Source organism: Schistocerca piceifrons, chromosome 3 (assembly GCF_021461385.2).
Source record: "Schistocerca piceifrons isolate TAMUIC-IGC-003096 chromosome 3, iqSchPice1.1, whole genome shotgun sequence".
In the NCBI taxonomy this organism is placed as follows: domain Eukaryota; kingdom Metazoa; phylum Arthropoda; class Insecta; order Orthoptera; family Acrididae; genus Schistocerca; species Schistocerca piceifrons.
Genome location: NC_060140.1, coordinates 520,570,106 through 520,594,592, shown reverse-complemented (window position 1 = coordinate 520,594,592; position 24,487 = coordinate 520,570,106). Strand labels below are relative to the sequence as shown.

Here is a 24,487-nt window from a genome sequence, read left to right as displayed (position 1 = left end):
TTCAGAGTCTGATCGAGTCCCGGGAAGTATCCAGTAACAAGTGGGGCACTTTTGGGGTTCTTCTGTGAGAGTTTCTGGGTTTGAGGGGATGAGGAAGTGGCTCTGGTTATTTGCTTCTGTACCAGGTCGGGAGGGTAGTTGCGGGATGCAAAAGCTGTTTTCAGGTTGTTGGTGTAATGGTTCAGCGATTCAGGACTGGAGCAGATTCGTTTGCTACGAAGGCCTAGGCTGTAGGGAAAGGACCGTTTGATATGGAATGGGTGGCAGCTGTCATAATGGAGGTACTGTTGCTTGTTGGTGGGTTTGATGTGGTCGGATGTGTGAAGCTGGCCATTGGACAGATGGAGGTCAATGTCAAGGAAAGTGGCATGGGATTTGGAGTAGGACCAGGTGAATCTGATGGAACCAAAGGAGTTGAGGGTGGAGAGGAAATTCTGGAGTTCTTCTTCACTGTGAGTCCAGATCATGAAGATGTCATCAATAAATCTGTACCAAACTTTGGGTTGGCAGGCTTGGGTAACCAAGAAGGCTTCCTCTAAGCGACCCATAAATAAGTTGGCATATGAGGGGGCCATCCTGGTACCCATGGCTGTTCCCTTTAATTGTTGGTATGTCTGGCCTTCAAAAGTAAAGAAGTTGTGAGTCAGGATGAAGCTGGGTAAGGTGATGAGGAACGATGTTTTAGGTAAGGTGGCAGGTGATCGGCGTGAAAGGAAGTGCTCCATTGCAGCGAGGCCCTGGACGTGTGGGATATTTGTGTATAGGGAAGTGGCATCAATGGTTACAAGGATGGTTTCCGGGGGTAACAGACTGGGTAAGTATTCCAGGCGTTCAAGAAAGTGGTTGGTGTCTTTGATGAAGGATGGGAGACTGCATGTAATGGGTTAAAGGTGTTGATCTACGTAGGCAGAGATACGTTCTGTGGGGTCTTGGTAACCAGCTATAATGGGGCGGCCGGGATGTTTGGTTTTGTGAATTTTAGGAAGTAGGTAGAAGGTAGGAGTGCGAGGTGTCGGTGGGATCAGGAGGTTGATGGAGTCAGGTGAAAGGTTTTGTAGGGGGCCTAAGGTTCTGAGGATTCCTTGAAGCTACGCCTGGACATCAGGAATGGGATTACCTTGGCAAACTTTGTATGTAGTGTTGTCTGAAAGCTGACACAATCCCTCAGCCACATCCTCCCGACGATCAAGTACCACGGTCATGGAACCCTTGTCAGCTGGAAGAATGATGATGGATCGATCAGCTTTCAGATCACGGATAGCCTGGGCTTCGGCTGTGGTGATGTTGGGAGTAGGATTAAGGTTTTTCAAGAAAGAATGGGAGGCGAGGCTGGAAGTGAGAAATTCCTGGAAGGTTTGGAGAGGGTGATTTTGAGGGAGAGGAGGTTGGTCCCGCTGTGATGGAGGACGGAACTGTTCCAGGCTGGGTTCAATTTGGATAGTGTCTTGGGGAGTTGGACCATTAGGAGTGGGATCAGGATTATTTTTCTTCGTGGCAAAGTGATATTTCCAGCAGAGACTACGAGTGTCGGACAGTAAATCTTTGACAAGGGCTGTTTGGTTGAATCTGGGAGTGGGGCTGAAGGTGAGGCCTTTGGATAGGACGGAGGTTTCGGATTGGGAGAGAAGTTTGGAGGAAAGGTTAACTACTGAATTGGGGTGTTGTGGTTCCAGATTGTGTTGGCTAGAATTTTGAGGTGTTGGGGGGAGTGGAGCTGGAAGTGGGAGATTGAGTAGATGGGAGAGACTGGGTCCGTGTGCAATGAGAGGAGGTTGAGGTTTGCTGGAAAGGTTGTGGAGGGTGAGTGAGTTGCCTTTCCGGAGGTGGGAAACCAGGAGATTGAATAGTTTTTTGATCTGGAGGGTGGCATGCTGTTCTAATTTGCGATTGGCCTGTAGGAGGATGCTCTGAACAGCCGGTTTGGATGTGGGAGAGGAAAGATTGAGGACTTTTATTAGGGATAGGAGTTGACGGGTGTGTTCATTGGCTGAGTTGATGTGTAGGTGAAGGATTAGGTGGGTGAGGGCAATGGATTGTTCAGTTTGGAACTGGTATAGGGACTGATGGAAAGAAGGATTACAGCCACAGATGGGAACTTTAAGTGTGAGGCCTTTGGGGGTAATGCCAAATGTCAGACAAGCCTGAGTAAATAAAATATGGGAGCGTAATCTGGCTAGGGTGAAGGCATGTTTGCGGAGGGAATGTAAATAAAATTTAATGGGGTCATTGTAGGGATGGTGTGAGGGTGACATGGTATTAGAAGGTGGAAAGGGTAACATGAGGCTAAAATGAAAATAAAAAAAATAAAAATATATAGGGAGAGATAAAGGTGTGAAAAAAGTCGAAAAAGTGTTGGTTTGAGATGAGCTATGTTGATCCTGTGCTGAACTTAGGTTGGTGAACAACGATGGGTTCAAAGGTTAGGTAGTTGTGTTGCCTCCAAAACACGTTAAAGGGTCGGGAAATTCAGGAAAATTTCGAAAAAAACTGCGTGTAAATGTATTCAAAGGACTGGTTAAGTGCTGGCAGATTTTGAAAATGAGGCTAACAGTTGTCTGACGAAGAAATAATAACGTTCAAACCTGTGGGAAGCTGCTAAAAAATGATCACTTATGTGGGAAAAAACGGGAATGGAAATAAAACGAAAGTTGTTGGAAATAGCTGAAATGGTTGTTTAACGGGTGAAAGGAACTGAAGCTGTGAAATATTATTCATGCGTTTACACGAAATGTTTGTAAACTGGGAACAGTGGATTTTATAGCAGTGGTAATGTTGAAAGCGTTAAAAATTTTTAGGTTATTGTTTGGAAGTAAATTACGTATTATTGAGTATATTTAGGCAGGATAAAATGTATGGTAGATTACGGAAAAAGGGAAGATGAATACAAAGTAAATCTACTACAAACAAAAAGAGAAAGTAAGATGACAGAAAAGATTTTGAAATGCAACAGTGACAATAACAAACGTAATTGTTGGGTTCAAATTAATGATATAAATAAAATAGAAAGAAACATTCCACAGGGGAACAATATATTAAAAACAAAGATTCCATGACGTACCAAACGGGAAACCGTTGGTAGATAGGCACAATAAAAAAACAAACACACACACACACACACACACACACACACACACACACAAAATTTCAAGCTTTCACAACCCACGGTTGCTTTGTCAGGAAAGAGGGAAGGAGAGGGAAAGATGAAAGCATGTGGGTTTTAAGGGAGAGGGAAAGGAGTCATTCCAGTCCCGGGAGCAGAAAGACTTACTTTATGGGGAAAAAAGGACAGGTACACACTCGCGCGCGCGAAGAAAGAGGGAAGGAGAGGGAAAGATGAAAGCATGTGGGTTTTAAGGGAGAGGGAAAGGAGTCATTCCAGTCCCGGGAGCAGAAAGACTTACTTTATGGGGAAAAAAGGACAGGTACACACACACACACACACACACACACACACATACAGACACAAGCAGACATATTTAAAGGCAAAGAGTTTGGGCAGAGATGTCAGTCGAGGCGGAAGTGCAGAGGCAAAGATGTTGTTGAATGACAGGTGAGGTATGAGTGGCGGCAACTTAAAATTAGCGGAGACTGAGGCCTGGTGGATAACGGGAAGAGAGGAAGTATTGAGGGGCAAGTTCCCATCTCCAGAGTTCGGATAGGTTGGTGTTAGTGGGAAGTATCCAGATAACCAAGACTGTGTAACACTGTGCCAAGTTGTGCTGGCCGTGCACCAAGGCAATGTTAGCCATAGGGTGATCCTCATTACCAACAAACACTGTCTGCCTGTGTCCATTCATGCGAATGGACAGTTTGTTGCTGATCATTCCCACATAGAAAGCGTCACAGTGTAGGCAGGTCAGTTGGTGAATCACGTGGGTGCTTTCACACGTGGCTCTTCCTTTGATCGTGTACACCTTCCGGGTTACAGAACTGGAGTAGGTGATGGTGGCAGTGTGCATGGGACAGGTTTTACACCGGGGGCGGTTACAAGGATAGGAGCCAGAGGGTAGGGAAGGTGGTTTGGGAATTTCATAGCGATGAACCAAGAGGTTATGAAGGTTAGGTGGACAGCGGAAAGACACTCTTGGTGGAATGGGGAGGATTTCATGAAGGATGGATCTCATTTCGGAGCAGGATTTGAGGAAGTCGTATCCCTGCTGGAGAGCCACATTCAGAGTCTGATCCAGTCCCGGGAAGTATCCTGTAACAAGTGGGGCACTTTTGGGGTTCTTCTGTGAGAGGTTCTGGGTTTGAGGGGATGAGGAAGTGGCTCTGGTTATTCGCTTCTGTACCAGGTCAGGAGGGTAGTTGCGGGATGCAAAAGCTGTTTTCAGGTTGTTGGTGTAATGGTTCAGGAATTCAGGACTGGAGCAGATTCGTTTGCCACGAAGGCCTAGGCTGTAGGGAAGGGACCGTTTGATATGGAATGGGTGGCAGCTGTCATAATGGAAGTACTGTTGCTTGTTGGTGGGTTTGATGTGGACGGATGTGTGAAGCTGGCCATTGGACAGATGGAGGTCAACTTCTTTCTTGAAAAACCTTAATCCTACTCCCAACATCACCACAGCCGAAGCCCAGGCTATCCGTGATCTGAAAGCTGACCGATCCATCATCATTCTTCCGGCTGACAAGGGTTCCATGACCGTGGTACTTGATCATCTGGAGGATGTGGCTGAGGGATTGTGTCAGCTTTCAGACAACACTACATACAAAGTTTGCCAAGGTAATCCCATTCGTGATGTCCAGGTGGAGCTTCAAGGAATCCTCAGAACCTTAGGCCCCCTACAAAACCTTTCACCTGACTCCATCAAACTCCTGACCCCACCGACACCTCGCACTCCTACCTTCTACCTACTTCCTAAAATTCACAAACCCAAACATCCCGGCCGCCCCATTGTAGCTGGTTACCAAGCCTCCACAGAACATATCTCTGCCTACGTGGATCAACACCTTCAACCCATTACATGCAGTCTCCCATCCTTCATCAAAGACACCAACCACTTTCTCGAATGCCTGGAATCCTTACCCAGTCTGTTACCCCCGGAAACCATCCTTGTAACCATTGATGCCACTTCCCTGTACACAAATGTCCCGCACCTCCAGGGCCTCGCTGCAATGGAGCACTTCCTTTCATGCCGATCACCTGCCACCCTACCTAAAACCTCTTTCCTCATCACCTTAGCCAGCTTCATCCTGACTCACAACTTCTTCGCTTTTGAAGGCCAGATATACCAACAATTAAAGGGAACAGCCATGGGTACCAGGAGGGACCCCTCTTATGCCAACCTATTTATGGGTCGCTTAGAGGAAGTCTTCTTGGTTACCCAAGCCTGCCAACCCAAAGTTTGGTACAGATTTATTGATGACATCTTCATGATCTGGACTCACAGTGAAGAAGAACTCCATAATTTCCTCTCCACCCTCAACTCCTTTGGTTCCATCAGATTCACCTGGTCCTACTCCAAATCCCATGCCACTTTCCTTGACATTGACCTCCATCTGTCCAATGACCAGCTTCACACATCCGTCCACATCAGACCCACCAACAAGCAACAGTACTTCCATTATGACAGCTGCCACCCATTCCACATCTAACGGTCCCTTCCCTACAGCCTAGGCCTTCGTGGCAAACGAATCTGCTCCAGTCCTGAATCCCTGAACCATTACACCAACAACCTGAAAACAGCTTTTGCATCCCGCAACTACCCTCCCGACCTGGTACAGAAGCGAATAACCAGAGCCACTTCCTCATCCTCTCAAACCCAGAACCTCTCACAGAAGAACCCCAAAAGTGCCCCACTTGTTACAGGATACTTCCCGAGACTGGATCAGACTCTGAATGTGGCTCTCCAGCAGGGATACGACTTCCTCAAATCCTGCCCCGAAATGAGATCCATCCTTCATGAAATCCTCCCCACTCCACCAAGAGTGTCTTTCCGCTGTCCACCTAACCTTCATAACCTCTTGGTTCATCGCTATGAAATTCCCAAACCACCTTCCCTACCCTCTGGCTCCTACCCTTGTAACCGCCCCCGGTGTAAAACCCGTCCCATGCACCCTGCCACCACCACCTACTCCAGTCCTGTAACCCGGAAGGTGTACACGATCAAAGGCAGAGCCACGTGTGAAAGCACCCATGTGATTTACCAACTGACCTGCCTACACTGTGCCGCTTTCTATGTGGGAATGACCAGCAACAAACTGTCCATTCGCATGAATGGACACAGGCAGACAGTGTTTGTTGGTAATGAGGATCACCCTGTGGCTAAACATGCCTTGGTGCACGGCCAGCACATCTTGGCACAGTGTTACACCGTCCGGGTTATCTGGATACTTCCCACTAACACCAACCTATCCGAACTCTGGAGATGGGAACTTGCCCTTCAATACATCCTCTCTTCCGTTATCCACCAGGCCTCAGTCTCCGCTAATTTCAAGTTGCCGCCACTCATACCTCACCTGTCATTCAGTAACATCTTTGCCTCTGCACTTCCGCCTCGACTGACATCTCTGCCCAAACTCTTTGCCTTTAAATATGTTTGTTTGTGTTCGTATATGTGTGGATGGATGTGTGTGTGTGCGAGTGTATACCTGTCCTTTTTTTCCCCCTAAGGTAAGTCTTTCCGCTCGCGGGATTGGAATGACTCCTTACCCTCTCCCTCAAAACCAACATCCTTTCATCTTTCCCTCTCCTTCCCTCTTTCCTGACGAAGCAACCGTGGGTTGCGAAAGCTTGAAATTTTGTGTTTGTGTGTGGGTTTTTTTTTTTTTTTTTTGTGCCTATCTACCAGCGTTTTCCCGTTTTGTAAGTCACTGAATCTTTGTTTTTAATATATATATATATATATATATATATATATATATATATATATATATATATATATTGATGATTTTTTAGTAGCGGATTATGTCATATACAAGTACGTCATTGCTCTTACGATATCATGTTGTGCTCATAAAATAAATCCGAGGTGTTCATGCTATTTTAGTAGCATGTGCAGCAGCTCCATAGTCGGTCATGATTCCACTGTGCTCTTATACTAATCTTGTTACACATTGTTGTAGGTTCCAAATTCACAATGTCTTAGTAGGTTTTTGATCTTGGTTTACTTACTGAACTTGTTATTTCTCTATTGCATCTCCTTTGTCTGTCCTCCTCTTGTTGTGTCCTACTGTTTACCCTCGACAACTCGCTGTTGTTGCTTTTGGCCAGTTTTCACACCTTCCTCATTCTCATTGTCGGTAAAATTAATGGCGTTAACAACAAGTTGTTGTGGCTTCCCACAGAGTTATTTTCCACAATTACTTTTCACAATCACTTTTCACATCCATGGTGTGAGATAAAAATGTGTGCTGTTTTGAAATGGAAGGTAACTGTATCTAGTCCTGTGGCCAAGATAATTCCCACTATACCTGGTTTAGCAGTTTGCCTTGATGAGTAATAGTATATTTATTATTATTATTATTATTAGTAGTAGTAGTAGTAGTAGTAGTAGTAGTAGTATTTATGCTTTTATCATCTAACTATGAGGTAGACGAATCATTTTTAAAGAGAAATACAACTCTCTCTCTCTCTCTCTCTCTCTCTCTCTCTCTCTCTCTCTCTCTCTCTCACACACACACACATACACACACAGAGAGAGAGAGAGAGAGAGAGAGAGAAGGTAGTGTAATTTTTAAAAAGAATGTAATAATTATTATTAGAGAAAGTCTTTGATCAGAAGAAATTTTAATTTTCCCAAATATGTGGACTGTGTGATTGCTGTTACACCCATGAAATTGCACAACAACAAATGGCTGTGGCTATGCCTATGGTATGCATGATAAAGAGAAGAAGAAAAAATACATATTTTCAGTAACACTGTTCATCAAAGTAACAAAACACCTACCGTTTCCGTGCAGAGCAGGCCATTTAGAAAAGAAATTTATGTTTGGACTCCACAGCTGATGATGCACTTGCAGAAGACAGTCAGATTGTAGAACTATGACCTAAGAAAAATCTGAAGGTGTTTTTTTTCACATTTTCCCCAAAGAGAGCCTTGTTGGCATTTAGAGGCACACATTCACATATACTGTTATCTGTGGCACTATTTTAGCATCGAAGTAATCTCATTGCGACAAAGAGAAAATAAGAGTAAGTAATTAAAAAAAAGAATTCACATTAACATACACAAAAAATTCATAACTTTCCTTGTTCCCTATTTATTTGTTTGATTGCAATGCACACTTGAATGTGTGTGGTGTGTGTGTGTGTGTGTGTGTGTGTGTGTGTGTTTCACATATGAAGGAAACTTAAAAAAATCTAATTTTTTGTATTCATCCTATCTTTTCTGTTCGCATTTATCTTTTGCTTGACCAGTGTATGTATAATTATTGTTGTTAGCAGGCGTTTCCATTAGCAGATCTCTTGCATTTGGAATTTCCTACATATTAATTATTTGTCAACTTCATCCACATTTCTGCATTAAATATTTATATTTATGTTGTAGAAAGTATGTAATCACTGAAGTACCAATGATTTATGTAGGTAGACTGATTCTCCTCATATTTTGTGGTTGTTGCGTAATATATGTCTCTCCACAACAGATGCTCACACTGTGACTTTAAAGATATTTATGTTTCAGAATCTGCTGTATTAAGCAGCTGCAAGTTTGTGTATTTGAAAGTGTGATATTCAGAATTGAAAGAACTTGGGACTTTTATATAATGCTGTTACTTACTAATGACTATAGCTCATTGTTTGCTTCCAGGTTACTGGAAATGGCAGTCATGTGCTTGGTGATTTTAAGACCATTTGGACCAGGATTGCTACCATTACTAAATGGAAAAATGGAAGAATATGTTGACTGGCAGCCTATTGTTGATACTATTTTCAGCACACCAATGTTAGATGAAGATTCTCCAATTCCGAATTTGACATTTGGAGCTTTGATTACAATAATAAACATTTGCACACAGGCACTGTCAAAGGTATCCTGTGAAGTTGTCTTTTGTAGAAAACACACTTTTTACCTCAGTTTCAATGTATATTTTTTCTGAAACAAATTTAAGTCCAGCTTTAGTACAGGTATATTTTACTTTTTTGTTCTGTCTTCTGTTGACCAGTGTTGCTTTTCTATTCATTTTTAATCTTTATTTCCTGGCATTAGTACTTGCTTGCCATACCTGGAAAAGAAAATTACACACAGCATTGAAATGTATTGAGAATGCTTTATTAATCAGTTAATAAATCCATCCAGCAGGCTAGGAGAGTTTTTATGCTGGAAAGAGATAAGCAGTTGTTAGCATCCTACTAAGACAGGATGTCATTTGGTTCCGGTGAGATGGATACATAGGAAGTATGGGCAAAGTTTAAAACTAGTAGTAAGTCATGCTCTGGATGAGTATATGCTGTGTAACTGGATGAAGTGCAAAACAGACACACCATGCTTTAATAACAAAATTTGAAAAAATTCTGAGAAAACAAAGATTTAAAAAAGAATTTTCATTCTACAGTGGAGTGTGTGCCATTTTGAAACTTGGCAGATTAAAACTGTGTGCCAGACTGGGAGTTGAACCTGAGACCTTTGCCCATCATGGACGAGTGCTCAGCGAACTGAGCTATCCAAGCATGACCCACCATCACTGCTTTACTTCTACCGGTGCTTAATTTCTTTTCTTCCAAAACTCACGTAATTCCTCTTGCAACCTTGCAGACCTTCACTTCTTTTTCCAGGAGTGCTAGTTCCTGAATGTTGCAGGATGACTTCTGTGAATATGGAGTACTGGTGGAAGTAAAGCTGTGAGGCCAGGTTAGTGAGTCATGCTTGGGTAACTCAGTTGGTGGAGCAATTGCCCATTAAAGGCAACTTCCTAGGTTTGAGTTCCAGTCTGGCACACAGTTTTAATGTGCCAGGAAGTTTCAGAATACAGATTGAGTAAAGGACATTTTAACACCAAACTTGCTGTTTGTTTACTGGCTGACTAGTTTTGAGCTTTGCCCATTGTCACAAGCCATGTATTTGTATTTAAGATGTGGTTAGTGTGGACTGTAGTAAATGTCATCACATGTATCACATCTTCATAATCCAGCATGCTGTGATCCTAGCGACAGTGATATTTTATATGTAATGGAGAATTTGTTCTTATTGGATTACATTGTGTCTTATGCTGACTTATTTATTGTAGGTGTTGTAGTAACTTTGACAGAAACTAGTCAACCAGTAAGTAAACAGCAACTTTGATGTTAAATTTCTTTTCTTCGATATCTGAAAACTGCGAGATATGATATACTGAAAACATTTAAAATGGATATTGTTTCACTCTCATTAAAAAAAAAATACAGAAATGTTGACATGCAAAAGTTACTAAAATTTGATGCATCTACAAAAAGATTGATGTGCAAAGCATTCACCTACTTCCCCCATCATACATTAGCAAAAGATCTTGTTGAGAATCATAGAAAACTCAGATCTTACATAAAATTGCTAAGCTAGTCAAAGGCATGTGTTCAGTCACTTCAAGATAAGTGTGGTGTGGCAATAAAAGGTAGCAAAATGAAAGCTGAAGTTTTAAATTATGCATTCGAAGAAATCATTCAAGCAGGAGGATCGTACAGACTTATGATAGTTTAACATCCCAGAAATGCCACATGGATGACATAGAAATGAGTATCTCTGGCTTTGAAAAAGCAGCTGAAAGGATTGAAAATAAACAAGTCCCCATGTCCGAAATCCCAATTAGGTTTTATAGAAAGTAGTCTTTGGCATTGACCCCCTTAGTCATTGGCATCGACCCCCTACTTAGCTTGCACTTATCAAGAATGTTGTGGCCAATAGAAAGTCTCAAGCAATTAGAAAGAAGCACACGTGGAATGTTTCCCTCTATTTTATATATATAATAGAGGTCTTTGAATATGTCTGCTTGTGTCTGTATATGTGTGGATGGATATGTGTGTGTGTGCGTGTGTGTGTGTGTGTGTGTGTGTGTGTGTGTGTGTGTGTGTGTGTGTGTGTGTGCGCGCGAGTGTATACCCGTCCTTTTTTCCCCCTAAGGTAAGTCTTTCCGCTCCCGGGATTGGAATGACTCCTTACCCTCTCCCTTAAAACCCACATCCTTTCTTCTCTTCCTCTCCTTCCCTCTTTCCTGATGAAGCAACTGTTGGTTGCAAAAGCTAGAATTTTGTGTGTATGTTTGTGTTTGTTTGTGTGTCTATCAGCGTGCCAGCGCTTTCGTTTGGTAAAGCACACTGGACTCGCATTTGGGAGGACATTGGTTCAATCCCATGTTTGGCCATCCTGATTTAGGTTTTCTGTGATTTTCCTTAAATCACTTCAGGCAAAAGCTGGGGTGGTTCCTTTGAAAGGGCACAGCTGACTTCCTTCTTCCCCATCCTTCCCTAATCTGATGAGACCAATGACCTCACTGTTTGGTCTCCTCCCCTAAATCAGCCCCCCTCCCCCTCCACACACACACACACACACACACACACACACACACACATATATATAAGAAGAGTACAAGAACAGAGGCACACAATTACAGATCAAAATCCTTAACATAGGTTTGCTGCAGAATTCTTGAGTGTATTCTAAATTGTTGCATAATTCTTGAGCATATTCTAAATAATAATATAATAAATTTTCTTGAACAAGAAAATTTGTTTCCATATATCAACACAGGTTTAGAAAACATCTCTCGTGCAAACCACAACTTGCTCTTTTCTCGCGTGATATCCTGGGACATGGCCTGAAGAGCAGCAGGCAAATTCCCTATTCCTAGATTTCTGGAAAGCATTTGACACAGTACCCTGCTGCGTACTGTTAACAATGATATGAGCATATGAAATAGTTTCTCAGATATGCGAGTAGCTCAAAGACTTTTGAAGTAATAGAACCCAGTTCATTATTTTGGAGTGTTGTATTTATCAGGGGCAAGGATATCGTCAGTCATGTCCCAGGGAAGTTTGATAGGACCAATCTTGTTCTCTGTATATATAAACAATCTTACAGATGGGGTGACCAGCAGTCTGTAACTATTTGTTGATGATGCTGTGGTGTACTGGAAAGTGTCATCTGTAAGTGGCTGTAGGAAGACATATGAGGGTGGTTTGGTACGTCTGGTAAATAGCAAGAAAAGGCATTTGTTTCATAAACTACTCATTGTACTTCTCTACATAGTCTCTTTTGAGAGATATACTCTTGGTGTAGCGATATTCCAGCTTTTTCATCCCATTGGAAGAATAGGTTTTGTCAGATGCTGCAAAATACTCATTGACTGAGACTATCACTTTCTCATTTGATAAAAATTTCTTCTCAGCAAGACAAATTTTCAAGTTAGGGGCTAAGTCTGGTGAATAGGGTGGATGAGAAACTAATTCAAAGCCCAATTCATGCACTTTCGCCATTGTCAACACTGATGTGTGGGGTGGTGAATTATCCTGGTGAAAGAGAATTTTTTTGCGTGCTAAGCTTGGTCTTTTATCAGCCAACGCAAGTTTCAAATAGTCCAATAAAGAAGCATAATAGGGTCTTGTTATGGTTCTGCCTTTTTCCAAGTTATCTATGAGAATTATTCCTCAGGAATCCCAAAAAACAGTGGCCTTCAACCTACGAGTTGACAAAATGTTCTTTCTGAAATTTAGACAGCATTGTCCATGGAGCACAGCGAATTGATGATATACTTCGGGTAAAACAACAGTCGAGATTGCAATTACATTTGTTTGTTATGACCAGTTCCAGCTTATGTTAAAGCCATTCTCATATTTTATGTGCTCCCTCTGGCTGGTGCTGGTAGCTCCTCAGTTTTTCATGTGATACCATGATCGTACACTCAACCTTGAGTGTACGATGGTGGTATTATGTGCAAAACTGAGGAACTGCCAGCACCAGCCATAGGGGGCCAAAAAAAGAAATCTGAGGATGGCTGTAATATAAGCTGAAACTGGTCATAATAAACAAACGTTATTGTGATCTCAGCTGTTGGTTTACACAAAATGGGCTTTGCCTTCTGTGGTGTGCTATCATCAGTCTTTGTCCATTGTTTTGATTGCTGTTTTGACCCTGGTGTATAAAGATGTTTCATCAACAGTCACAGATCAGCACAAAAATTTCTATGAGTCGCATTGAAATATTGCCAAATATTGTGATGAAATATCCTGCTGGATGCACTTTTGGTTGACTATGAGCAGTCACGGAACCCATCTCTCACACAGTTTCTTCATAGCCAATTCTCCATGCAGTATATTATGTCCCTGCTTAGTTGAGATGCCTACAGTCTCAGCAGTCTTACGAATTTTTATTTGGTTGTCTTGCTTTACCACATAAAGGCATTTTGTTAATGGTTTCCTTTGTGGTGACCTCATTTGGACAGCCGGAGCATATTTCATCTTCAATGCTTCTCTGACCACATTTACATTCATTAATCCAAAAGAAAATGGTCTTCAGTGATGCTACAGAGTCCACATGAACTTCATCCAGTTCTGTTTTGATTTGAATGGCAGTCCAGCCCTTCAAATGAAAATGTTTAATAACAGCACAAAACTTGGTTTTCAGTCCCAGTCAACACACTGAACAATTCAGATGGCTGTTGGTAATGAACTGTACATTGTTGAAATTCTTTATAAGATTCTTGGAACAATCCAGCATACCAACCATGAAGGTGCAACAAAAATGTTGCATTCTTTCATGGAAATTTGCCAGGCTTATCAAACCATCATCGTAGGATGATTTGGACATAACTTCCATTTGGTATGATGAATGGCAGCTTGCACTACATGTGGGGAAAATGTAAATGAATGCAGATTTGTAAAGTTCAAATACAGTATTTATGGTGTGTTGCTTGGCCCAGTCACATCTGTTAAACATCAAAGTTTAACATTACAAGGCAATGTAAAATGAAACTAGCAGCTAATGGAAGATGAATAGTCAGCTTCTGCTTATTGGAAAACTTCTAGAATAGTGTAGCTCATCTGTAAAGGAGACTACATACAAAACTCTTTTATAACCCATTCTTGAGTACTACTTATATGTTTGGAATTCTCACCAGGTTGAGTTAAAGGAAGACATTGAAGTAACTCAGAGGTAGGCTGCTAGATTTGTTACCACCAAGTACGATCAGCACAAGAGTGTTATAGAAATTCTTCTTTAACTCAAATGAGTGGTTTTATTTTTGTGAAACACTGCTGAGAAAACTTAAAGAACTGTCATTTGTGGATGACTGAGATAACATGCTGCCACCAAGACATAAGGACCTAAGAAACAAAGTAGAGAAATCGGGGATCTTCTGGAAGCATATAGGCGGTCATTTCTCCCATGCTCCGTTTGTGAGTGCAACAAGAAAGGGAATGATAAGGAGTTGTACAAGGTACACTCTGTCATGAATCTTATGTTGGGTTATGGAGTATATATGTGGGTGTAGTTTGTGTTTATTGTCCTTTGATGGGCATTTTCATGCTGTTTTAGTAATTAACATGGCATTCTACTGAATTTGAAATGAAACGATATTTTGTATTATCTCATAGCAGTATGAGTAAATCAGTTGTGCCAAAGGAGGTCATATCTGTCATTTAACTAGGGTAGTGGGAAAGTCAGAATTTGGAGATTAGTCAGGCACAGAGACTCCACACCACTAAAACTATTCTCAGCAGTGTTCATATCTTTAAACTGGGAAAAGAAAATTTACAAAATACAGTTGCTCCATTTTATTTTAAATTCTTGAAGTAATATGGGCCATGTTTGGTACTACTACAATTTATGCTGTTAAGAGGTTGAATTACTCGTGTTCTATTGGCAAAAGAAATTGTGTTGTATGAAGACTGAATTTCTAACTTTAAAGGCACTAGACTTGTGTGAAAGGAAATTGGAGAGTATGAGGAAGTATTTTGATTAGTAAAGGGGGGGGGGGGGGGCAATGGAGAAACGAGGAAGGGCTAAAATCTTTAGATTTTTGTAAAAGGAATGAGCTAGTAACACTAATTTGGAAGAGGGGAAGTAAAAGGGTTATATGGTTACAGCTAAGATTTGTTGAGTAAAAAAGTGTTGCACTACATTTTATATGACCAGGACACAAAGAGAACAGTCACAGAATCAGTGTACTACCTTCTAAAGCCTTATATGGTGATCACTGTTTTTAACGGTGACAATCAGAGGGACTAAAGAGCAATAGGGGGAGAAAGACGGGGAAGAAGATAAAACTGTGGAAGCTGAAAGAAGGGAAATGTAAAGAATAATTTCAGAAAATAATAAAGAGCAACTGTCGAGAGATGAAATGCAGTCAGTAGAGGAGAAAATGGAGAAGGTCAGGTATGGTGACGGTGGAAACAACACGTACAGAATAATCAGTGATGATAAAAGGTGAAAAGAAACATGCTGGTGGAATGTTACAGTAAGAGATGAAATTACAAAGAAAAATGAATCAATCTGTATATTGTTTCAGGAAAGAACAGGGGAAGCAAGGAAGGAGTACATTGAGAAGAAGTAGGTGATGATGAGAGTTGTAGCATGAGAGAGGAGGAAATTGGTGAGATAGTGGACAAATATGATGGAAGAGGGCACTGAAGGGAGTAGAAAGTCCTCTATGGAATGGTGAAGACTGGGAAGAGAGGCATGATGGAAAATGTTAGACTGATAAATAAGGAAGGGAAGGAAGATGTGAATGTACAGAAAAGCAAGGAGACATGGAAGGAATATTTTGAAATGTTTCTAAACCACAATGGAAATGTGGAAGAGAAAAATCAGGAGCGAGGGGATGTAGAGGATTTTAAGAACGACTTCACCTGAACATAAGTGGAGGAAGTGATAAAAACCATGAAAGTAGGGAAAAGCACCCGGATTGGATGAAGTAAGTATGGCGATGGTGAGAGTAGTCGGCATTGTTAGAGTGCAGTGGCTCTTTCAGATCATGGGAACAGTACAGAGAGAAAGGAAGACATCAGATGACTGAAAGAATGAAAACATGGTGCCATAGTTGCAGGAAACTACATCAAAATTATAGAGGAGATTGTTAGCACAGCGACTATTGTTTTAGTTTCCATTGACACAACACCAGAGAAAAATGCACGAACAACAGTGCAGCCATCAAAAACCCTGCACACAGGAGTGGCACCATACTGTCTTTTCAAGTAAGCCCTCGTTCTGGGCATACAATCATTATAGACATATCCATGTGTGGAGGCTCCTAGGAGAACAAACATTGTCAGATAGCTTTTGTGATAGTTATCCAGTCCCAGCATCTGATGTGATGGTATGAGATGCCATTGATTATATGACTCGATCTCTTCTGGTTAGCATAGCTTGTAATTTGGACAGTAACCATTACATTTATGACATGTTAAGGCTGATGACTGTGTCCTATCTTTGAGGGCTCCGTGATGTTACCTTTCAGTAGGGTAATGCAGGACCACATGTTGAAGACCACCTGTAGTCTTTGTTGTTCTGACCTACCTAAATACTGAGGCTATTGGACTGTTGCAAAGAGTCTGGCTTGCCACTACTTGCCAGACACTGTGATTGATGAACTCCAGTATTGAGCTGAAACAAGGAATGATGTATGTGTGTCTGTTATTCAAGCTTAGTTCAATTCTGTGCTCATCCAGATTAAAACTGTTGTTCTTGCTAGAGATGACATCTCGTAGGAAGAGGTCCCCAGTGTTGGGATTGACATTTTGAAGCCACCTGTATGGTGATGTAGGTTCAGGTCGCAGGTATCACACCCTGCAGCCATTCACCCTGGTGGACCCTTCTTCGTGAGTGACTGACGTGAAGAAATTTTGGAATTTTGTGTGATCATCTGTAGCTTTAAAAAATGATGTGTTATACAGATTGGTTCCGTAGCATAATGGTTATGGTACATACGTCACATGTAAAAGGTTGTGGGTTCAAATGTCATTGGGTGCTTTATTTTTAAATATTCATCCAAATTTCTTTGATCATTATTTTTATTCAATTCATCGGTTTAAATGTAATTTTTCTTATTTTTTTCACATAATTTTAATCACCATATTAACTTTTTCAGTTGCTCTCATTTTTTCTATTCACGGTCTATGTGCATATGAATTTTATTATTTTTATTTATCTATCATAACATTTTAAACATTTGAAACTGCCTATCTACCAGTTAACAAACAAAAAATGAAATAATCTACTTATATTGACCGAGCAGTGGTGTCAAAATGTATGATTAAAATGATTGGCAGATGAATAGAAACACAAAATTACATTTAAGCCAGTTAATTGAATAATAATAATAATTATTATTATTATTATTATTTCTTTCTTTTCTCAGACGTTATGTCTGGTCAAAAATGTAAAGTGACGCAGACCTTGATCAAGCGTGACTTCCTTTTATCTGTACGGTATACATTATATTGCATTTAGGAACTTTCGGGTAATTGAACATGTATAAATAATTATGGATTTCTGTAGTTGTATATATAAGTTTGGATGTAGCTGTATTGCATTGATGTACTGGTGGATATTGTGTGGTATGACTCCTGTAGTTGATAGTATAATTGGTATAATGTCAACTTTATCCTGATGCCACAGTCCTTGACTTCCTCAGCCAGTTGGATGTATTTTTCAATTTTTTCTCCGGTTTTCTTTTGTATATTTGTTGTATTGGGTATGCATATTTCGATTTGTTGTGTTAATTTCTTCTTTTTGTTGGTGATTATATGTCAGGTTTGTTATGTGGTGTTGTTTTATCTGTTATAATGGTTCTGTTCCAGTATAATTTGTATTCATCATTCTCCAGTACATTTTGTGGTGCATACTTGTATGTGGGAACGTGTTGTTTTATAAGTTTATGTTGTATGGCAAGTTGTTGATGTATTATTTTTGCTACATTGTCATGTCTTCTGGGGTATTCTGTGTTTGCTAGTATTGTACACCTGCTTGTGATGTGATCTACTGTTTCTATTTGTTGTTTGCAAAGTCTGCATTTATCTGTTCTGGTATTGCGATCTTTAATAATATGCTTACTGTTATATCTGGTGTTTATTGTTTGATCCTGTATTGCAATCATGAATTCTTCCGTCTCACTATATATATTGCCTTTTCTTAGCCATGTGTTGGATGCGTCTTGATCGATGTGTGGCTGTGTTAGATGATACGGGTGCTTGCCATGTAGTGTTTTCTTTTTCCAATTTACTTTCTTCGTATCTGTTGATGTTATGTGATCTAGAGGGTTGTAGAAGTTGTTATGAAATTGCAGTGATGTAGTCGATGTATTTATATGAGTGATTGCTTTGTGTATTTTGCTAGTTTCTGCTCGTTCTATAAAGAATTTTCTTAAATTGTCTACCTGTCCATAATGTAGGTTTTTTATGTCGATAAATCCCCTTCCTCCTTCCTTTCTGCTTAATGTGAATCTTTCTGTTGCTGAATGTATGTGATGTATTCTATATTTGTGGCATTGTGATCGTGTAAGTGTATTGAGTGCTTCTAGGTCTGTGTTACTCCATTTCACTACTCCAAATGAGTAGGTCAGTATTGGTATAGCGTAAGTATTTATAGCTTTTATGTTGTTTCTTGCTGTCAATTCTGTTTTCAGTATTTTTGTTAGTCTTTGTCTATATTTTTCTTTTAGTTCTTCTTTAATATTTTACTATTATTATTATTATTATTATTATTATTATTATTATTATTATTATTTTCCGCCCTCCCCCTCGATTACTCACTAACAAAGGACACTAGGGTGAATGGCTGCAGGGTGTGATACCTGTGAGCTTAACCTACCTCATCGTATAAATAGTCTCAAAAAGTTTGTGCCACTGATGGGGACTGCTCCTTGTCAGTGTACAAATTTTTGCACCCTGGATAACCTCAAATCAGCTACTAGTTTAATAATGTATTGTTCCTACAGTACCATATATGGACAAAAAATAAAATTGCGTTATTTATTATGCTTCCTTATGTCACTATTTTAATGGCCAGATGTGTATTATTGTGCGACTCAGATTCATGTTTTAATATGTGTATTAAACTAATGAAAACACCCCCTCCTTTCCACATACTGTTTACTCTTTTTAAATTTTCACATGAACTTATATATTCACTAATGTGCAAAGGATTCGGAAGCTTTTTTTGTATTGTAACACAAAGAAAACATAGGGTACTCTTGATGTGATGGTACTCTAGCATATATAAAACATAAAAGAAAGCACTTCGTCTTCAGGCCACAAGTGCCCCATTGGGGCCATCTGACCACCATGTCATCCTCATGTTGATAGGAGGAGCGTGTGGTCAGCACACCACTCTCCCGGTCATTATGATGGTTTTCTTTGACTGGTGCCACTATTATTCGGTCGAGTAGCTCCTCAGTTGGCATCATGAGGCTGAGTGCACCTTGAAAAATGGCAACAGCACATGGTCACCCATCCAAGTGCTGGCCATGCGTCTAACTTCAGTGATCTGACAGGAACCAGTGTATCCACTGCGGCGACGCCGTTGCCACTCTAGTATATACCTTTAATTTATTGTAGGAAACTTCACAGCAACTAGATGATGTTACTCACTCCTCATAACCGGCTCATTGCTGAATGTTCTAGGGTAGTCGAACAGGACAGTCCACTCCAAGCACATCTGTGCGGTATAGCACAGTATCATCTGGTCTGAGTACAATGTGGGTGTCAACACTTAATAAACAAAAGTGCACTGTGCTATTGGAGTTATGCCTTGAACTTGTTATCACTCAGGGGCTCCTTCATTCAGCAGAGCTCCCACAGATTAAGAGAGAGATGTTCCACAGAAACTTGAGCATGGAAATGGTGAGTAATAATTTAAGAGAACTAATTTACATTTTTTCCCCGAGAACAGATGATTTTGAACTAGTTATATGCAATCATTTTCTTAAAATGTAATTATTTTATCCATTTTTTAAAGTTGTTTACCTTTCACATAAGTAATTAAAAATGTGTTGCAAGTTTTCAATAACAGAAGTAGGTTATTTGTTGGATAGAGAATATCCATGTTAGGGTTTTGTGTCAACAAAAATAATCAATTTTTGAAAATGTAATGTAATTGTATAGATAAAAAATCCACTCACCAAGCTGCAGCAGGAGTAAACTTACCAAAGAGTAAAGAAATGTGTAAGCTTTCAGAGCCAGTGGCTCCTCCCTCTGGCAGAAGGATTGATGAGGAAGAAAGAGGGATGAAGGAAAATGACTGGCAAGGTTTAGAAAATGGGGAGAGATCAGAAAAGTTGTCCAGAACCCCAGTTCTGGAGAGCTTTACCCACCCTGTAGAACGCCATATCAGGGGAGAGTTACCTGTGCAGTAAGTGTCCCCCGACCTGGGATTCAGGACGACTTTTCTGAACTTTCCCCATTTCATAAACCTTGCCGGTCCATTCCTTCATCCCTGTACCTTCCTCTTCAACCGTTGCCAGAAGAAGGAGCCATTGACTCTGAAGTCTTACACATTTCTTTAACCTTTGTGCATGTTTTCTCCTGCCTGTTATAGTTTTTGTTATTTTACATGGAAAAATTACGTCTAAGTGCTTATACTTTGCTGTCTTGGTTAAAATCAGTAATCTGATCATTTTATCCAATACTTGTCACAGTACCATTTTATTTGGACTTCCAAGGGTTTCTTGTCATGTAAGACATGAAATAACAAATAGGGGCTGTAGAGGAGTATGTTTAATAATGAGCAAGAAAACAGGAATGCAGTTAAGTGTCTATGAACAATGTAGTGACTGGGTTATCACATTCAGGATTGATGCTAAGCCAACACCAACCACAGTAATACAAGTTTATAAGTCAACTAACTCTACATAAGATTGAAAGAATATTCTGATACTTCAGGGAGACAAACATTTAATTTTGGTGGACTGCTGAAGTTCGATAGTAGGAAAAGGCAGAAGACAAAATATAGTAGAACATGGACTGAGAGAAAGGAATGAAAGGGAAAGCCACCTAATGGAAGTTGCAGAGAAAACTTGCTATCATATTGTTACAGGAGCAGATTTGAACACTGACCATAATTTATTGGTTATGAAATGCTGATTAAAACTGAAGAAATTGCAGAAAGATAGGAAATTAAGGAGATGGGGCCTGGTTAAACTGAAAGAACCAAAGAATGTTGGGAGTTCCATAGGAAGCATTTGGGGAGCAAATGACTCAAAAGAGCAAATAAATACAATAGAAGACGAAGGGGCAGGTTTGATAGATGACAAAGTTAAGAAATGGGATAGGCAGTGCAAACCAGCCGTAGCTAGAGGAAAAATCCAAAGCTGTATAAGCATATATAATAACGGACAAGATAGATGCCGAGAGAGAGAGAGAGAGAGAGAGAGAGAGAGAGAGAGAGGAGGAGGAGGAGGAGGAGGAGGAGGAGGAGAGAATCGCCTGTAAGGAGCCTGAATGACAAGCAAACACTAGGCAAAACAGGAAAGCTTGAAGGCAATGTCATGGAAAAGGACGTAGATGAAGATGACATCAGAGAAATGGTACTGTGAGAAGAATCTGACAGTGCACAGTAAGACCTAAGTCGAAACAAGGCTCTTGATGTAATAGAAATTCCATCAGAATTATTGACACTGGGCCTATGGCCTTTGATTTTACCTCTTCCCATTTCCTGTGCCCTTGTTTCCCATAAGCCCTATATAAAAAGTATATGACAATATTTTAATTTGTCTGTTTAACCATTTGATAACATGAGATATATGTCATTGACATATTTGATACCATTTCATGATGTGCAGAATGCATATTACTTAAGTTTTTTATTTCATAATGATTAATGAATCTCTTTGTGGATTAATTATCACATCTGAAGATGGCAATAAATTGCCAAAATGGATAATGTGAATTTTTATTAATCAGAGAATCCTGACATAATAAATTATCATGTAAACATTTATAAGGTTGCATGTTTCCATTTCACGGTATGCCAGTTCTTAAACCACAAAGAGATTTTATAATAAATTTGAAATTATTTGCTGTAAAATTGTTCAGTTTCCTTTCAAATATAAATCTTAGGTGTTTTGATTCTTACTGAAGATTTGAAACATATTTTGTAAGAGAGTACTGGATGAGGGGTATAGAATTTTTTAGGGAATTGATGAATTTTATTTTTAAATAAAAGGAGGGGGAGGGGGGTGCTAGCAGAAGTACCACAAGAGTAGCAGCTGTAGAGGATAAGCCCAGGAGTAGACTTTGGGACAATGTTTTTTTTATCAAAACAACATGGCATTAATCAGCATTTTTGTCACAGGAGAATTTACCAGATATTGTGAAAGGGCTAACATCTAAACATTGGTGTTCTACAGCTTTCTCAGCTACCAATGACTTCAGTGATTAGCTAATATCAAAGGTACAAATTTTATGAAAATGCTTGAGGCCTTTCATGTGGAGAACTTTCTGTTACTGTACTGTCTGCTAGAAGACTCACCTTCATGTTAGACTTTCTTCTAAGAAAAAGGTTAAGCTGTGACATCATCCCTAGTCATTTTTGGGAACATAATGAGACAAAATGTATGGCCGCTGGTTATATGAAATATAATGGAAGCAACGGAAGAGAAAATGAACCATACGGTGAAGAGAGCAAGCTGCTCTCAAAGTGCTTTGCAATTTTATCTGTCTGAATGCGCAGTATATTGCCATATACATTGATCTTGTTAGCTATACACACTGTGATGTACCATCATGACTTGAAACAAACATACTTATTTCTGTGTAATGTATCACAGTTCCATGCACACCATTTTGGGAATTAAATTATTGGCAAATGGATTATCATCATTATTGTTTATGTGATACTATCAATATTTCCAATAGTTATGCTATTAGTGATAGACTCAAAGCAAAAAAGTTCTGTTAACCTAGATTCTCTTCTTATTAATTAAATTCTTTCTACATTAAGAAAAAGTAATTGTTGTGTCTGTAATAAGGAAAATAATGAAATAAAAAAGAAGTGTGTTCTTTAGTTTATCATGGAGTTATGAAATGTAGTCACTGTATTCAGTTTATTTGTATCCTGATGATCAAGAATTTTAATTTCTTTTCTTCCATTTTTCAGACGCTTTTTCTGGATTACACTAAACGATTTGCAAGGGAAACTTCTGTTAGTAAGTCTGACACTACAGGTAATGTGGAATCTGTTCCTAGAAGTCTTGCTCGAGGTTTTGATGTTGATCAAATTGCAGCAGCAATGGTTCCTCTGAAGCGTAGTCTTAGTGATCCAAATAGGACCTTACGTCGATCTTTAAATGCAGAGAGTCCAAAGACTAAAGAGGAGGAAAATGTGCAAAAGAACTTACCTCACAATTTTCCTGGCAGAAATATTGGATCACCATTAAAGTCACCAGGATCACCATCACCATTTCGCAGAGTTTTGACAGACACACCCTATTTTCGTCAAGATCGTGACCATGCACAATTGCCATCAGATGGAGATCGTACCTTTCTGCAGTGCAACGAACAACAGTCCACAAATGTTCCAGTTATGTCTACTCCAGGAAAGTCACTAAGCACTGAGTTACAAAAAATGTTTGAAAAGTTGATAAAACCACAGACTGCAAAAGTTATTAAGGAGTCTCAGTTGCCGACTCTCTATGAAGACATTTCTCCTACTCGTGCAAGAACGCAGCTGATTAATTTTAAAGAATGTTCAAGTGAGAATTATTGTCAGTTGATGGCATATATTATTAACAGCATTTTTAGTTAAACTGTTGTGAAGCACATTTTTGTGAATATTGAAAAACATAGGTGAGTGAATTTCTTGTCCATTTGTCCCAGTCTTCTGTGTGTGATGTGTTACTGACTGTCATTATTTGAAAGTGATACCAGTACTGAACTGAATTTGTACTGCTACACTCAAGAGAATGATAAATGTCTGCCTGTAATGTGATTTTATTGAAAACATTTTGTACAAAAAAAACATTTTTTTATAAAATAAAAAAGATTTGGTTTATCTATGGTAAACTGCACTAGCGATAGAAAAATGCAGTACTTCCTAACTGTATTCCTCTTTAATGGGAGTGATTTCTTTGCATGTGTCTTATGATCACTGTGCTCATTCCTGTAAGTGACAACAAAAATAATTTCTTATGATATATTTAGTTAACTTTGTTTATGTGAAGAAGATTTAGGAATTACAAAGGAACTACTATAAAATAATTGTAGCTGAAGAGTTAATTTCAACAGGTTTACAGTTTATACCATTTCTGGAATAAAAGTTCCAAAGAAAAACATACAGTACACTCCAAAGGGTGTTACGCAAGTTAATGACATAAAAGTGATGATCTCTATTGGAATATGTATTATTACAATGTGGGTTTTATGAACAGTTTTAAATGTAACCAGTCACCCATCTTTACCACAGTACTGTTTGAAAGTATTAGCAGTAAGCTGCAAGAAAAATGTAATGGAACTTCATCCATACCACAACTAGTGAACACAATGTGCTACCAAAAAGTTCATCATACTCTGACATTATATGACACAGCATATGTTTGATTGTCATGATTTCTAGATGCAGAATGAAATTTTCACTCTGTAGTGGAGTGT

General features: G+C 39.7%; 1 protein-coding gene across 1 annotated transcript in view; it reads left to right on the top strand.

The window, feature by feature from the left end:
- The window catches only part of LOC124787979 (nucleoporin Nup188), a 264,531-nt gene extending 240,640 nt beyond the window's left edge, over nucleotides 1-23,891 (top strand). Inside the window, exons 23-25 of the mRNA XM_047254995.1 lie at nucleotides 8,751-8,970; nucleotides 19,526-19,744; nucleotides 22,998-23,891. Of these exons, the coding sequence (XP_047110951.1) occupies nucleotides 8,751-8,970; nucleotides 19,526-19,744; nucleotides 22,998-23,645 (1,087 nt within the window). The 3' untranslated portion in view covers nucleotides 23,646-23,891. The remainder of the gene's footprint in view (nucleotides 1-8,750; nucleotides 8,971-19,525; nucleotides 19,745-22,997) is intronic.
- Nucleotides 23,892-24,487: the final 596 nt, after the last annotated feature.